Below are 17,505 nucleotides of genomic sequence, written 5' to 3'. Positions count from 1 at the left end.
GCAAACTCCAAACAGACAGTTGCCTAAGGTGGGCCTCGGGTTCCTGGCGCTGTGAAGCAGCAGTGCTAACCACTGAGCCACCATGCCACTCCATGATCTTATTGAATGAAGTGCCATATTTTTTTATTTGATCTTAGAACGGTCTATATTTCTGGATTAGGTGCTACCCTGTGAACAATTGCTTACTTAATCTGAAATTAAATTGCCTTCACTAAATTTCTTCCTCCAAGGCAAGGAGTTCTATAGCATGCAGTATGAATCCAGAATATTCAGTAGAGTCTCTATAAATCTTTTGTTACATTTTTGCTCACTTCAAGAGTATTCTAAATATGAAGTTTCTTGAATGAAGTAAATCTTAAATTGTGGCAACAATTTGAAAATAAAGTACAACATGGCACTCTGACGGACACTCTGAGCTGAACCTCTTCCTTCATTGCGTTGCAAAGAAAACCCACAAATTAGATCCCTAAATCAAATTCAAAGAATTAAGTCTCTGCTCACTGACAGGCATAAGATTACATGAACTAATTCCATAACAGTCCCTTATCCCCAGTATTTCACATTGTCTTATGGCCCTGATTTCTACTGATGACAACAATGTCACGCTATTTATTTCAGAGGCATATTGTCCTCAAATGCAGATCTCAAGCATAACTGGAGTCCTTCAACAGTTTCTACCATAAATCAGCAAAAAAAGTGCCATGATAAACTGGCAAGAAAATCACCCAATAGAGGCTTAATGAAAGCTTGAACATGACACAGACTATTTGCATTTGGAAAGTTCACTGCAGGATGCATCACACACTGCATCAGTATAGAAAACGTGATTAATTAGTTTGGAGTTCCTATCAAATCTGAAAAGTGTGCTTTAAAGAAGTCTTTATTCTCCCCAGAACATGGTGGATGCCAAATCTTTATTCAAAAACAGAGCATGACTATCAGCCATAGAGTTTTAACTGAAATCAAAATGTTGTGCCTCTTGCCTCATTATAAAATCCATTTTAATTGCTCTCCAATATAATTCTTAGGTTTTGACATTTTAACAATGGTATCATCTATTTTCACATGGAATCTTTCTTTGTGAATTGTAAATTACTGCACATTTTTGTTCCACGTGTAACATAGTCCACGTGTAACACAGTCTCTACAGTCACTGAACTCAACTAACGTCAGTACTTCAGTCATATTCACTGATTAGATTTCAGTGTACATCATTTGGTAGAGATTTTCCAGTACTCGACTTCATTTCCATCAAGATCAGCTTTGGAGCTAATCGACATGGAGGGGGAATAAATATCTTTGGACAGTCCGAATTTTGGTCTGCAGGTATTAGACAATGCTTGCTGAATAAATGTTAAATTTTCCTGCCCAGATCATGGGAGGTTCAGCGAATCTCAAAACACTGGCCATAATTTTGTTACTTCTAAAGAGAAATAGGAATATTATCCCTCTTCGTTGTTCCTTGCCTTTATTTTGTAAAAGTTAATAAACCCAAATTAACAGAACAATGTTTTTGCAAAGTTTGTATTTGGCAAACAAAGACAAGAAAATTTGATCTGATTGACATTGTCCATGTCAGTACCAAAAAGAGAGGCAAGGCAAGGAAAGAGGTTCTGCACAGTTAGTACGAGGAACTAGGCACTAAATTGAAACAGCAGAAAGTCAAACGCAATTCATTCTAGATTATTATCTGCACCACAAGCAAAATTGCACAAAGCAAAGCAGACTAGAGAAATGAATGTCTGCCTCTAATGGTAGTGGGGTAGAAGTGGTTTCTAGATGGTGCAGCAGTGCATCAATACAAGATCAAATATCATCTGTTCCTTTGGGACGGTCTACACTCGAACCTTGCTGGGACCAGTGTTCTACTGAGCTGCATAACTAGAGATGTATAAAAGGATTTTAAACTAAATAGTGGAGATAAGAGATCAAATTTGGGAAGATGCGGCAACTAAGAAAAAGTGTGACATGGGAAAAGAAACAATAAAGAGGGGAGTTGATTGAAATGTGGAAGATCCTGGGGAGAATTGACAGGGTGGATGCCAAAAGGATGTTTCCTCTTGTAAGAGAATCTAGAACTCGGGGTCACATTTTAAAAATAAGGGGTTACCATTTAAAACAGATGAGAAGGATTTGTTTCAGGAAGTGCTGAGTCTTTGAAATTCTCTTCACTGATAGGTAGTGGAGGCAATGTCTTTGAATATCGTTTAGGCAGAGGCAGATAGATTCTTGATAAGGGAAATGAAGGTTATCAGGGATAGTCAGGAAGGTGGAGTAATCAGATCTATTATGATCTTTTTGGGTGACAGAGCAGGCTCAGGAAGCCGAACGGACTACTTCTGTTCCCACTTCTACGTTTATATATCCATATCATCAGCCATCACAGCCTCAGGAGCAGTTCAGAATAGGAATAAAGCAAATGCTACACGGCTCAGACCTGCAAATTTACCTGTAGCTTCTCACATCAGCCTTCTGCAGATTAAACATTTAGAATGTCTGCTGTCATGTGTGGCAGCAATTGCATAACTTGTAACCAAAATGCAGCTCATTAAGTATCTGCAGCCATGGCAACGAACATAAACCACTCGTCAGAGCAAAAAGGCTGCACTACAGTTCAAACATTTATTGAAACTTGGTACAATTATTACTTGAACGATCAGAAAAAAATGTTAGTTCCTGCCTTGGTAAACAGAACAAAGTTTATAAAAGATATTGCTGGAAAAGCGCAGCAGGTCAGGCAGGATCCAAGGAGCAGGAGAATCGACGTTTCGGGCATAAGCCCTACTGCAGGCTTATGCCCGAAACGTCGATTCTCCTGCTCCTTGGATCCTGCCTGACCTACTGCACTTTTCCAGCAACACATTTTTCAGCTCTGATCTCCAGCATCTGCAGTCCTCACTTTCTCCTTATAAAAGATATTGTCCAAGGGGTGCTCATCCTTGTATTTTTCAGGGTTAACATTGATCTCAAGCGTTTGTCAACAAACGTGTTTTAATGATTTGTCCAGCAGCAACTGAGGGAGACAAATTAAGAGGATTGAAATAAATGTAGAACACTGCAGAAATTCAACAGGCAGCATTACAACTTTTCCAGTGTTCTCAGTTTTTGTTTCACTCTTCCAGCATCCACAGTATTTCGCCTACATTAAAATGCTTGTTTTAAACTGAGGAGATCTGAGGAATGTTTTAAGCAAACATAGACAAGGTGGCTGTTATGGCTGCTTAAAAATATCTGTGTTGGTGACTCAAGCTTTCATTTCCTGATGGGAACATATAAAATAGTTAGTTCCAGGCCTTTCTGTAAACTCAAATGGAGCATCTGCACTCTGTGGTAAATCTGATCTTCTTCTTAGATACTCACCAGTAAATATATTCAGGTGAAAGCATTAAATAGAGGAGGACCTGGTCACATTAATTATAAAGCTCCAAACATAATATTACTTACACATAGAGATTTAAGAAGAAGCCTATGAGGACCTATGTTGTGACTTCAGTTGTTTCCCATACACATAAATGATGTGTATTTCCATAAACATAAATGATTTCAGGGAAAATCATTCTCATAGAATCCCTACAGTGTGGAAACAGGCCCTTTGGCCCAACAAGTCCACACCGACCCTCCAAAGAGTAACCCACCCAGACCCTTTCCCCTACCCTGACTAATGCACCTAACCTACACATCCCTGAATACTATGGGCAATTTAGCACACCAATTTACCTAACCTGCACATCTTTGGACTGAAGGAGGAAACCCGAACACCCGAAGGAAACCCATGCAGACACAGGGAAAATGTGCAAACTCCACTAAGCCAGTCGCTCAACGCTAGAATCCAACCCAGGTCCCTGGTGCTGTGAGGCAGCAGTGCTAACCACTGAGCCACTGTGTCACCCTGCTTTTTTTTGATTGACTTCTTGAAGTTGAGACAGTAGCAAGCAACATAGATAAAGGGGAACCTGTAGATGTGCTGCAATATGGCCTCCAAAGACATTTGATAAGTTGCCACACCCAATGGTTACTTTTCAAAATAAGACTTCATTATGTAGGATCCAGCACAATATTATGGAGAGAGAATAGGTTATTTAGCACGAGGCAGAGAATAGGCAGGAAGGGATCATTTTCAGGATGGCAGGATGTGATGGATGGATTGCCATAGGGATCAGTGCTGGGATCTCAACAATCTACAATTTATATCAATGGCGTGACTGAAGGTACCAAATGTATGGTTGCTAAATTTCTAGATGATATCAAATTGGATTATGCTACAGAGAAACGCACCAAAATACAGAAAGATAATCCCAGCTTGCAGAGTGAATCGGAAAATTATATTCAACATGGCAAAGTATTTTTTGTTCAAGAAAATGAGGAGACCACATGCATGAATGGCATGAAACTAAAATGAGGAAAGAGACAGCAACAGAGATCTGGGAATACATAAAACAGCATCAGCTGGTAAGGAATCAAATGGAGAATTTAGAAGGAATTTCTTCACACATAGTTGTGAGGAAGTGGAATTCACTGTCATATAAATTGATTGAAGAAGCAAGCAGCACCACACTAAAAGGAAAGATTTGATGGATGTGTGAGGAAAAGGCAGGGTCAGGAGCTGAGTGGCCATTGTGGAAACAAAACTGAGCAACAGTAAACAAGCTAGTGCTGCTTGATAACACTATCGACAACTCCTTCAGCACACTGCTGTTGATCAAGAGAAGACTAATGTGATGGTGACAGATTGGAGTTCTCCAGTTATTTGCAGGAGGACACGCCTGGGCAATTCTTCACACAGCAGGTTAGATACCAGTGTTGTCACTCTACTTTCATGGCATTGCTAGGGTGGGCTACTTATTCTGCAGCATGCCTTCAATACCATTGTCAAAATATTCTGAATACCCATACTATTGACTCTACCAGCTGAAATATGACCTCCAAGAGCGAGAGAGAAGGGGGGGGAGGGGGAGAGAGAGAGTCAGACAGTGTGCGAGAGTGAGTGTGAAATAAACAAAGTGAGTTTTATGGGTGGAAGTAACAAAAACTGGGAACCATAGTTTACCAGCACCAATCCTTAGGGTTCCCTGAGGTGACCCTATTGACTTGACAGGACTTCTGGTTCTTCAATCTCATTTCTCCAGGTTTCTTCACTGCAGGGCAATAGGTACCCAACTAGGAACTATGATACTTTGCAGTCAAAGGCTACAGTTGATAGCAACTGGTGGTTTTCTTCAGAATGCAGGTAAGCTTACTACAGGAAGAGAGAGACACACCACCTTCCCTTACAGCAGTTCCAAGGCTTCTCCCTGTATTGTTCACACCCATGAGCAGTTCAGCTGGCCAGGAACCGTACAGGGAGTGCTCACCACGGTATTGACTTTTGCCATCCACGGCTGGTCATATTTGCACAACCTGCATGCTGCTTGCTGAATCTCACTCGATAAATACCTTGACCCCTCCACCATCAAGCCCGTCACAAACACCTTTCCCGACTGCTTGAACAAAGTAGTAGTATAAACATTGTATAAATGAGTTTCAACAGCTTGTTTTTATAATAGTGTGGCAATTCCCTCCACAATCCTTGGTTTTAAAATAGTTGCTGCTTTTCCCCCTAATTAGTCCACAATCAATAATACAGGGAAAAAAAGTATGGTCTTTATAACATGTGAAGAATTTTACCTGTTTCTGCCCCCCAAGGCACCAACTCAACTTCTATTATTTCCAAATATTTGGGTCTTTCTAATTTCCCCCAATAAATATGTACTGTTTAAAAGTACTGAATCAGTTTTTTTAACATTTCTCCTATTTACCCAATCTTAAGCTGGCTTTCTATTCACACCTACGGAATTGTACTTAAGTTTTAAGATTCTTGCTTTGGACTCTGCTAATGCCACTTTCAAAAATTTAAGATGGAATTAAATAGTGTTTTGATCACCTCCCCTGCCCCAGGATGCTTCATTGAGAGACTACAGATTAACCCCATCTCATTACATAATACCAGAACTAAGACAGTTTCATCCTAGCTGGTTTTGCAACTTATTGTTTTAAGAAACTGTCATGACAGCACTCTGCAAGCTCATCGTCCACACATCGTTCACCATCTCATTTGTTCAGTTGTTAAGATTAAAGCTACCCATGTTTATTACACTGCTTTGTTAGAAGCTCTAATTATTTCTTGCTTAATGCTGTGTTGACAACTCTTAGGGGGTGAATATACAGATTCTACCAATGCTTCCTGAATGCAACCATTTGACTGATTTTTTTTTTCATAACAGTACACATAAGGACCATTTTAAAAATAGGAATATCTATAAGATGATGTCAGTCCAAGATGCCTATCGCTACTGAACTGACTGGTTATCAATCAATGAGTCACTAATTTGGCCTAGGTTTAAAGGAATTCTCTTTCTTTCATTCTCTTAATAATATTTGTTTACGTTAGCCTCATCATATAATTCAGACAAACATACTGAAGACAACTTACTCAGAGATGTGAACAAAGATATCTGGTCCTCCATCCACAGGGGTGATAAATCCATGACCTTTCGAACGTGAAAAGCATTTACAAGTTCCTTTGAAGACTGGTCCTTCTGCTGCTCGAGCAGTTCTGTAACAGAATTAGGAATAATGATAGCTCTTTAGCTGCATTATTTAGACTGTGAAGCAATCCTATTAACATGATACAAAACTTATGCTCCATAATACATAATTACTATGCTATTTTGCAATTTCATTATCGGTCACATTTTCACTGGTAACAAATTTGTAGCGAGTGGATCAGAGCCCTGCTCTGAAACTCAGATCAGACTCCATTGTATAAAATATTCACCAAGAGTCAATTGCTAAGCTGCAGTATGTTTACATAAACCCAACAAAGGAGTATTCAGTATGAGATACTTAGATTAGATTAGATTAGATTACAGTGTGGAAACAGGCCCTTCGGCCCAACAAGTCCACACCGACCCGCCGAAGCGAAACCCACCCATACCCCTACATTTACCCCTTACCTAACACTACGGGCAATTTAGTATGGCCAATTCACCTGACCCTGCACATCTTTGTGACTGTGGGAGGAAACCGGAGCACCCGGAGGAAACCCACGCAGACACGGGGAGAACGTGCAAACTCCACACAGTCAGTCACCTGAGGCGGGAATTGAACCCGGGTCTCTGGCGCTGTGAAGCAGCAGTGCTAACCACTGTGCCACCGTGCCGCCCACTGTGCCACCGTGCCGCCCACTTGCAAACACGTTTTTTAAAAAATTTGGAGCTTACTGATTAGGGTTTAAATTTAACATCAGCTAGAAACTGAAGGGGAAGGCAAAAAAATTATCTAAAATGTGCAACACAAAGGCTGGTGATTTGGCTCCAGTGGCTCATTTTCACAGTAGTCTCCTCCCATTTGACTTTGTCTCACCTTATTGGAATATTCTGTACTCCTTTATCCCTCACATACCTATCTGGATTCCTCTAAAATGCACTCTGTGATAATTGCCTCAACTACTCTATGTGGTAATGAGTTGCAATTTAGAACCTCTATTTGTGGAAGACTTTTCCTCATCATCTGTTATTAGTTATAAGTTATATTAAAGAATGCTCCAAACCTCAGCTAATTGTACAATAACTTGGTTAAAAATTACACAACACCATGTTATAGTCCAACAGGTTTATTTGGAAGCACTAGCTTTCAGAGTGCTCGTCCTTCTTCAGGTAGTTGTCTAACACCAGCTCCTCCACATCATTGCTACAATAAGTTGCACCAGCGTCCATTCACCCTGTGCTCACCAATATACACTAGCTCCCTCTGGTAATGCACATCAATTTTGAATTTTTAATTCTGGGTTTCAAATCCTTCTTGGCTGCTGGTCAACTCTGTAATCTTTTCCAACTGTAGAAACCGCACTTCTCTGCACTACATCAACTCTGCCCTCCTCCTATCCCTGTCCCTGTGTAAAAAATGAGGAATTAACATTATACAGAGTTTTTTAAAAAACACTTAATTGACATTTCAGAGTTTTAAGGAGTGAAACTATTTACAAAACAACAAAATACAGAAAAATTAGAACTAGTAATGACTTCTGAAAGCAAAAGGATCAGATTTTGCGATTTCTGTCAAGTTATGAATTAAGGGACTGTAAACAACTCAAAAGTAGCAGACATATTAGGTCAATGCATATTACAGTACAAATGTCATTCTGGTCACTTTTCAACTGTTAGTTTGTTATTGTCCATGTTAACTTAGAGACACATCTAGGGGTTCTCTCGCAACAAACATTTTTAGTCAATAAAACAATGTCCTGCATATCATTTTCTTCAATGCCCAAAATATCTCATTTTGTCATTTGACTCCACCACTGCCATTGACAAGAGCTTTGACAGTACTTTGCATTGCAAATTGTCCTCAACTATTATCAACTCAACAAACATCAAACACAACAGCACATTTTGCAAACACACCCCAAATTCAAGCTAGCCCAACCAAAGACTGGCCTAACTGAGCAAACTACGGTCCCCATTCAGGCCACATGGAGGCCTGAAAATATTTATGGCATCTCAAGTCCTCTTTCAAACTCTGCTCAAGCAGTACATGCACAGTTCTCACAACTACTGGCCAGATGGACTGTGGTTCTCCCCAAGCCCAACTTCCCACAGAAACAACACAAGCAGCAGTTGGTGCTGGAGTTATCCCAAATGTGAGGATGCCCTTCCTATGACTGCAATTCAGCTGGTTCATCAGTCAGTACTTATATCAGGGCACATCAAGGATTAAATTTTTACGCAAGCTTTCCACTTTGTTGTAATCATCTGACACACTTTGTAAATAACATCACTTTCTACAACATTATTTCTGACCAGTGAAATTGCTCACAGGTGGTCTGGGTCATCAACTTAGCTGCCATGTTACCTGGTAAACTTTACTTTTCTATTTTGGTCACTGCTCAAAGACTCACCCTTAGATTCAGAGGTTCCAAAACACATGCCATCAGGTTGGACAATGGTAAACATCAACAGAATGTGAGGCGTGTGGATCAGGATCTGAGGGCTTTATTACGTGCCAGTGAAATCAAGAGTGAAAGTGTCTCAAGTGGACCACAGTGAGAACAAAAGTGAGCACAGGAGCAAACAAACCCAAACTCATCATACTCTGGTTTTTGCCACATTTTGTCAGCAGCTGCAGCAGAGACTTTGAATGCTAGCCCGCTAGCCTCAACAATGCTGATTAAAATACTAATCCCAAACTGACAAAATGGAGTTTGTAACATTTAATCGGTTTTTATTGTGTGTATTGTTACTTAAATGAAGCATCTTTTTTTCTCAAAAAAGAAGTTTGAGGCCTCTTACTTTCTTGAATCTAACAGTAATCCATATAGTGACTGTACTCAAAGAACAATGCAGTTGTATACAAGAAACAGCACAGCACAGGAACAGGCCCTTTGGCCCACCAAGGCTATGCTGACACATGGCACCTTTCTAAACTTTAAATCGTTTGCCTCTATAGGGTCTGTATTTCCTGCCTAGTCATATATTTTTCAAGATGCTCTTAAACATTGCTATTATATCCGCCTCCGCACCTCCAACGGCAGTGCATTTCAATCACTTAGCACACTCTGTGTAAAACAACTTGCCTCATCCATTTCCTTTAAACTTCCCCCTTTTACCTTAAAACTTATGTCCCTTTTTAACTGACATTTCTACCCTGGGAAAAAGGCTCCAATTATCCATTCTATCCCATGCCTCTCATAATTTGGTAAACTTCTACGAGATCAACCCTCATCCTTCAATGCTCAAATGAAAACAAATCAAGTTTGCCCAATCTCTGCTCATAGCTAGTAACTTCCAACCAGGTGACACCCTGGTAAATGGTTTCTATACTGTCCCCAAAGCCTTCACATCCTTCTGGTAGTGTAGCGACAAAAACTGTACACAATATTCCAAATGTGGCCTGACTAAACATCTATACAGCTGCAACATGACTTACTAATTTTCATTCCTGACGCCCTGACCGATGAAGGCAAGCATGCTGTATGTCGGCTTGACCACCTTATCCATTTGTGTTGCTATTTTCTTGGAACTATGGACCTGTATACTTAGATCCCTCTGTATGGTGATGTTACTACGAGTTCCGCCATTAGATCTCCCAAAATACATCACCTCACATTTGTCCAGATTTAAATCCTTCCGCCATTTCTCCGCCCAAGTCACTTGCCTGTCCGTATCCTGTTGTATTCTCCGGCAATCCTCCTCAGTATCTGCAGCTCCCCGGGTCAATGTGTTCTCTGCAAACTTACTAATCAGGCCACCTACATTCCCCTCAAAGTCATTTATATATTTCACAAACAACAGCGGTCGCAGCACTGATCCCTGCAGAACACCACTGGTCACAGATCTCCAGTCAGAAAAACACCCTCCCACTGCTACATTCTGTCTGCTATGTCTAATCCCGGTCTGTATTCATCTTATCCATTTACTGTGGATTCAATGTGACTTCTACTTTGTGTATCACCCTGTGTTGAGGAACCTTATCAAAGGCCTTGTGAGAGTCCCAACAGACAATCAATTGCCCTTCCCTTAATCATCTTTGTCACTTCCTCAATGAACTCAATCAAGTTTGAGACACACCTACTTCCCCACACAAAACCATGCTGCCTATTGCTAATAAGTCCATTTTTTTCCCCCAAATGTGAGTAAATCCTATCCCTAAAAATCACCTCCAATAATTTTCCTACCACTGACATAAAATCCACTGGCCTGTAATTTCCTGGATTATCCCAGTAAAACATTTTCAAAGTCCTTAACTGTTGGTGTTTAACATCATCAAACCCTTCCTTTCAACCTGACCCTACCTTGAAAACTGTGACCACATTGCAGATTTTCACTGAATTAAAGAAAGCTTCTTATATTCAGGTTATTGTATTTGTGATCTTTAGACTTGTGACTTCTTTGCATTTTATTGATTTCAAATCAAACAATTTTCAAAAAAATTGTTAAATTGAATAAGTAAATAGAAATTAAACCTGGCATTGTCTGCATATTTAAAGTGGCCAGCGCAGCAAGATCAGTTGTCTGAGCATGGAAGGGGCTAACTTGAAATTGGAATCCATCTTTAATTGCCTGTTATTGTTTGGCAGGTCCAAGCCTTAAGCATTGACAAGCAAACATCTTTCATTGGTACAGCAGTGGCAATGTGCTGTTTATACTATAAGCAAGATGTTATGTTAGCCAAGACTTTCTGCACTGTAGGGATTATGATTGTATGATAAAATAAAAACATCTTAACTAATACAGAAGTATTGTTTCTTATTAAGAGGGGGCACAAATTGCTGAGTTCTATTCCATACTCAAAGCAGTTTTGGGAACCTCTGATCAAAACAGGTCTTGGGGATCATTTATCTAAAGTCATTAATTAGTGTTAGATGTTGCTCAGTTTGTCAGATGTTGGCTATCTCAGTTTTTTGTCAATAATCTCTCCTGTTGCCGCTACGTTAGAAACACAGCAGGAAATGTGGATATCTCTCTCCCGTCTGTACTTCTAATGATTCCTTAGCTGTTGAGCTATACAAGATGCAATATTCAAATGGGAGATGGGACATAAATTCAATAAAACATGCAAAGCTATTTGCTTCAATCGATTCTCAAATGATCTATCACAAGGATATTTTTCAAATAAAATTGACTTTCCTTATGACTCATCCCATGGTGGATTTTTTTTTTAAATCTATCAAGCCACACAAGACCAGGAAAACCCTAAGGAAGCAGCGAGGCAATAGTGGTAGATATGGTGGAATCGAGTCCCCTCAGTAAGCTTGGCAAGCAGAGAAAGGGGAAAGTGAAAATAAACATCAATCAGAATCCTGCTCCTGTTTCCCATCTGATGACTCACGGAAAATTGCTGTCAGTAATGATTCACGTCAGCTCTGTTGTTACGAAAAGAATAAGACTTAGGCATTGACTTCAAGTATAGCAAAGATGATTAATTGTCACAATAGGCCAAGTGCATCAAAAGAACAGAGATCCAATGATAAAGAAAAGTTTCCTTTTATTCTAAAGCCATGCACCAACTGATGTGAAACAAGATTTCACCTGTTGTTACATGTTCTGCGTGTTAATTATAGCTTGATTACAATTGAGAGATCAGCATTCCAACATTAAAATGATGTTATTTCGGGAAGTATTTAGCACTGCTTGTTAACATGTTCTTAAACAGGGTTTAATATTAAAGATTTGCATGACCAGCCGAAACGCCAGTTACACTACACTAAAAGATGGCTACCACGCAAATAACAAACCAACCCAAGCAATTTAACTTCTACAACTCAGTTGAAGGATCAAATGCAAAAGTGTAAACTTTGCTACTCTCGCAATTAATTTCAGAAGTTTCCCTCAGAAAAGCACACAAATCATAAACATTCCCAAAATAGATCAAAACGTAGATCCAAAACTCAACAATTTACATAAATTATTATTATTTTGAGTTATGTTTATAGTTTAGCTTTGCTTTATTCTAAGCACAGGTATACAATCCTTTATCCGAAATTCTGAAGTCTGAAAACCTCCAAAATCCGAAGTTTCGTTTGTGAAGTATTTTTCTGTATAACAAGGTTGTTTGGCATGTGAACAGGTGACCCACCTCCACTAAGATGTGACATGGCACAGCATTGGCAGGCCTCAATGCTTGTACTGTTCACACATGGGTCTGCTGTTTGGTAAGTTTTTTTTTTATTTCACTGAAAACGTCATTTATTCTGAAATTTGAAAAATTCCAAATTCCAAAAAACTGGCTCCAAGGACTTCAGATAAAGGATTGTGTGCCTGTAGTTATGGGAAATGATAATCCTAAAAAGCTCCTCACTAACTCAATTACAACATTATTTCTAATTAAGCCTCCAACATCTGAAAACATGCTGATGGGTTAAAAAAAAAGTCTATATGTGTTAGACTGTTTATGCTCCACAAACCAGGTTAGCAAATACTATCCAAGTACATATTGGGTTCTACAACCAAACTATTGACATTCCTCGAAGGAAACTTCACTGTTATCGAATCTCTACAATAAAAGGGCTCAGACCTGGGCATCGGATTCAGACTCAAAGGCAACCCACCGCCTGGTCAACCTTGCAAAGTCATTCTCAGGGCTACCTGGAACCAAGTGCAGAGCTGTTCCAGTAACAGGAAGAGTGACTATCTGATCGGTGATGGGTCAGTGCTCCATGATGAACACCACTTGAAAAAAAGTGTTAAGTAGCTGGCAATATGACCACTAACTGAGCTGGCAGAGTCGAAAAGTCATTGTTGCCAAATTGCCATGGAGCAGGTAGGGAGATAAATAATGCGAGGGAGTAACCTTGCTATCTTTGTCATCCCCCATCCAATTGTCACACAAGTAATCTGGCCATGTTGGTGTTGGATAGAAGTGACCAGCAATTCACGTGCAGTTCACAACTTATCTTCATATAGTGTCAACAGTGGTGTGTTGGGGCAGATGACGAGCTCATTTAACTCATCATAGGCAACTGCAAAAATGCAATTCATTACAATCACACCCATTACATACCTCAGTCCTCCATCACAAATCAAGTTAATTCTGGTTCAATGACAGCATAGAAATGCTTCCAGCAGCAGCAGCAGGCATAGCTGAAAATGAAGTGTCACCCTGATGAAGCTACAACGCAGTTTTTCTAATTTGGTTGTATGCACTCCTATCAATAAAGTCACGTGATTCCTGAAATCAATCCAGAGGCCAGAATCTCATCACAAGTCACCCCATATTTACAAGTGGAGAGTCCTCACACTGATCCAAGTCCCCTTAGAGTGAACAGGATGTCTGACACTCCTGTTCTTACCTGTCAGCCCGGGCTCTCTGATTAGATCAAATTAACAGCCCCAATCAGGAAACTCATATTCTATTAAGTCCATCTGACTCACCTCATTACAATCACTGCAGTTGCATGACCAGCAAATCAGAGCAAGGCTTTGCAATCTGCATCTGTTTCATGATGCTGCCCACAAAAAGGAAAAATCTCATTTGCCCAATTACCACTCATAGTTCAGCAAAGTGACTGAAAGAAGAGTTGACAGTACTATCAAAGGAATTTATTCAGAAGTACTTTGCTCACTGATGGCCAGTTTGGGGACAAAGTGGGCAAGGATTACAACATGTCAGGTGCTGGTGTTTGTCATTGCTTAGACATAGGAATGCCGTGGTAGAGCCCCCATCTCTGAGCCAGGTGGCCTGGGTTCAAGTCCCACCTGTTCCAGACGTGTGTAATAACATCTCTGAAGAGACGGATATAGAAATATCAATAGGAATTCAGGGGATGGCTCATGTAGTCTGAGCAAGGAGACCTGGGTTCAGGTCTAACCCTGCTCCTGAGGTGTGAAATAACATCTTGCACAGGTTCATTGGAAAATATTTTTTGGTTCAGTGATAGTGCGTTGGCTAGACCAGCATTTATTGTCCACCCAAACTGCCCAGAGGGCAATTCAGAGTCAATCATATTGCTGTGGGTCTGGAGTCACATGTCGACCAGACTAGGTAAGGATGACAGTTTTCTTCCCTTAAGGGCATCAGTGAACCAAATGGGTTTTATCCAATAATGGACAATGGATTCATGGTCATCATTAGACTCTTCATTCCATATCTTTACTGGATTCAAATTCCACCATCGGCCATGGCAGTATTCAAACCTGGCTCACTAGATTAATAGTCCAACGATAATACCACTAGGCCATTGCCTCCCCTAATACTTCTCTCCCCTTCTTTTAACTTAGTGTGCACGCGAATATGTGTTAAATGTGATGTTTTACTATTTTCTTCAAGTTAGTAGGTAATATAATTCCTCTTTCTTTCACTCAAGAAAACTCTTGAGTAGGGGAAACACGGTAGGGCACTGTAGGTCTAGAAGCTGCTATAGGGTTAGAGGAGGATAAGGCATTACAGGTTTAACCACGAGCTTGAGAATTTTAAATAGGTGGTGTTAAGGAATGAGGATGATGTGATTGAATTGAATTGAATTGAATTGAATTGAATTTATTGTCAGATGTACTGTGGTACATTGAAAAGCTCTGTCTTGCGAGCAATACAGGCAGATCACATAATTAACTAGCATAGATAGGCAAATAATAGGTAAACTGCAGCAAAAACAAAAACACAGGGACAGGCGAATGTTAAAGAGTTTCTGAGTCCATTCAGTACTCTAACAGTTGGGTAGAAACTGTTTTGAAACCAGCAGGTGCATGTGTTCAGACTTCTGTACCTTCTCCCCAAAGGCAGAGGTTGTAGAAAAATATTGCCAGAGTGGGATGGATCGTGGAGAATGCTGGTGGTCTTTCCTTGACAGTGACCCTGGTAGATGGATTCTATAGTTGGGAGGTTGGCCTATGTGATTGTCCGGGCCGAGTTCACCACTCTCTGTAACTGTCTCTGATCTTAAATAGTACAGTTGCCATACCAGGTAGTGATACATCCAGACAGAATGCTCTCAATGATGCACAAACAAAAGTTGGCAAGGATATTCGCGGTCATGCCAAATTTCCTCAGCTGCCTGAGAAAGAGACGTTGTTAGGCCTTTGTAACCAGTGCATCCACATGAAGAATCCAATAAAGCTTGTTGTGGATGACCTTTCCACTCGTTCCATCTCTGTGCTGTTAATTTGTAGGGGGGCATGAGTAACATCCTGCTGAAAGTCAATAATGAGTTCCTTGATTTTGCCAGATTTGAGAGCTAGTTTGTTCTCAGTGCACCATTTTTCCAGGTCTTTCACTTCCCAACTGCAGTCTGTTTCATCGCCATCTGAGATTCGACCAACTATGGTGGTGTCATCAGCGAATTTGTAAATGACATTAGTCTGGTATTTGGCAACGCAGTCATGGGTATACAGTGAGTACAGTAGGGGGCTGAGTATGCACCCCTGGGGTCTCCAGTGTTGATTGTTAGTGAGGATGAAATATTGTTCCCAATCTTCACCGATTGTGGCCTGTGGGTCAGCAAACTGAGGATCCAGTTGCAGAGAGTGGGGCTTAGTCTGAGATCACTAAGTTTAGTAATCAGTCTCGAGGGGATAGTAGTGTTGAAGGCTGAACTGTAGTCAATGAGTAGGATTCTTATGTAGCTGTTCTTGGTGTCAACATGTGGAGGAGTGAAGGGCAAGTGATGTGGATCAGTTGGTCCGACAGGTAAATTGGAGTGGGTCAAGAGTAGTGGGGAGGCTGGAGTTGATTATTGCTATGACCAGCCTTTCAAAGCGCTTCATGACCATCAAAATTAGGGCCACTGGACAGTAGCCATTGAGACATGTTGCATGAGCCTTCTTGAAACAGGCAGGAACAATGGGAAACATCACAGAAGCGCTTCACAGGAGGCTCCCAAGCACTGAGGATGTCACCTAGACAGGAGACGAAACATCTGCAACACAAATTCCCAGCTCGGCGAACAGAACCACAAAAACGAGCACCCGAGCTACAAATCTTCTCCCAAACTTTGAACAATGGGAAGAGTTTGAAGATGTCTGAGAAGGATAGTAAAGAAGGCATTTGGTATGCTTTCCTTTATTGGTCAAGAGTATTGAGTACAGGAGTTGGGAGGTCATGTTGCGGCTGTACAGGACATTGGTTAGGCCACTGTTGGAATATTGCGTGCAATTCTGGTCTCCTTCCCATCAGAAAGATGTTGTGAAACTTGAAAGGGTTCAGAAAAGATTTACAAGGATGGGAGTCCAGAACTAGAGAGCATAGGTTTAGGGAGAGAGGGGAAAGATATAAAAGAGACCTAAGGGGCAACGTTTTCACACAGAGGATGGTACGTGTATGGAATGAGCTGCTAGAGGATGTGGTGAAGGCTAGTACAATTGCAACATTTAAGAGGCATTTGGATAGGTATATGAATAGGAAAGGTTTGGAGGGATATGGGCCGGGTGCTGGCAGGTGGGACTAGATTGAGTTGGGATATCTGGTCGGCATGGATAGGTTGGACGGAAGGGTCTGTTTCCATGCTGTAGATCTCTATGACTCTCTATGACTCTAAGACCTCTGCCAGTTGATCTGCGCATGCTCTGAGTGCACGGCCTGGTACTCCGTCTGGTCATGTCGCTTTCCTTGGATTCACATGAAGGAATACTGATCTGACCTCTCGTGCAGTGACTGTTAGGATAGGTTCGTCAGGACTGGTCGGAACAGGTGTTACCTCTCTGTCAAAATTCTGATGAGTGGTACAACACAGGAGACATAGAGCAGATTTTGAATAACCTGAAATTCACAGAACATGGGAGGACAGCACTGAACTAGAGGAGCTAAGAAATGAATGACAGTTGAAGGAACACACAGGAGGAGGTTGCGCTAGAAACAGATGTTAGCATTGCAAGTTGGTAGTGCTTGTGAGTGAGAATATTTAGATTAGGAGCTCAGCACAGTTCACATTCAAATAGAATGCCAACAGGTCATGAACTGCCTGTTTCAACCCACAGTCAATAACTGGGGTCAAGCACAGAATAGGGAGAAAAAGTAGAGTTTGTGATGGCTTCACCT

General features: G+C 40.8%; 1 protein-coding gene across 5 annotated transcripts in view; it reads right to left on the bottom strand.

Moving 5' to 3' along the window:
* The window catches only part of carhsp1 (calcium regulated heat stable protein 1), a 111,081-nt gene that overhangs the window by 12,191 nt on the left and 81,385 nt on the right, over nt 1-17,505 (bottom strand). For all 5 annotated transcript variants that reach the window (XR_006314783.1, XM_043711592.1, XM_043711595.1 and 2 more), the window contains exon 3: nt 6,470-6,592. Coding sequence is in view for 4 of the 5 variants with exons in the window: in XM_043711592.1 (XP_043567527.1) it covers nt 6,470-6,592 (123 nt within the window). In the remaining variant the exon portion in view is untranslated. The remainder of the gene's footprint in view (nt 1-6,469; nt 6,593-17,505) is intronic.

Source organism: Chiloscyllium plagiosum, chromosome 21 (genome assembly GCF_004010195.1).
Source record: "Chiloscyllium plagiosum isolate BGI_BamShark_2017 chromosome 21, ASM401019v2, whole genome shotgun sequence".
Classification (NCBI taxonomy): Eukaryota; Metazoa; Chordata; class Chondrichthyes; order Orectolobiformes; family Hemiscylliidae; genus Chiloscyllium; species Chiloscyllium plagiosum.
The sequence above is the reverse complement of the archived record's forward strand: the minus strand, read 5'-3'. Positions and strand labels throughout refer to the sequence as shown.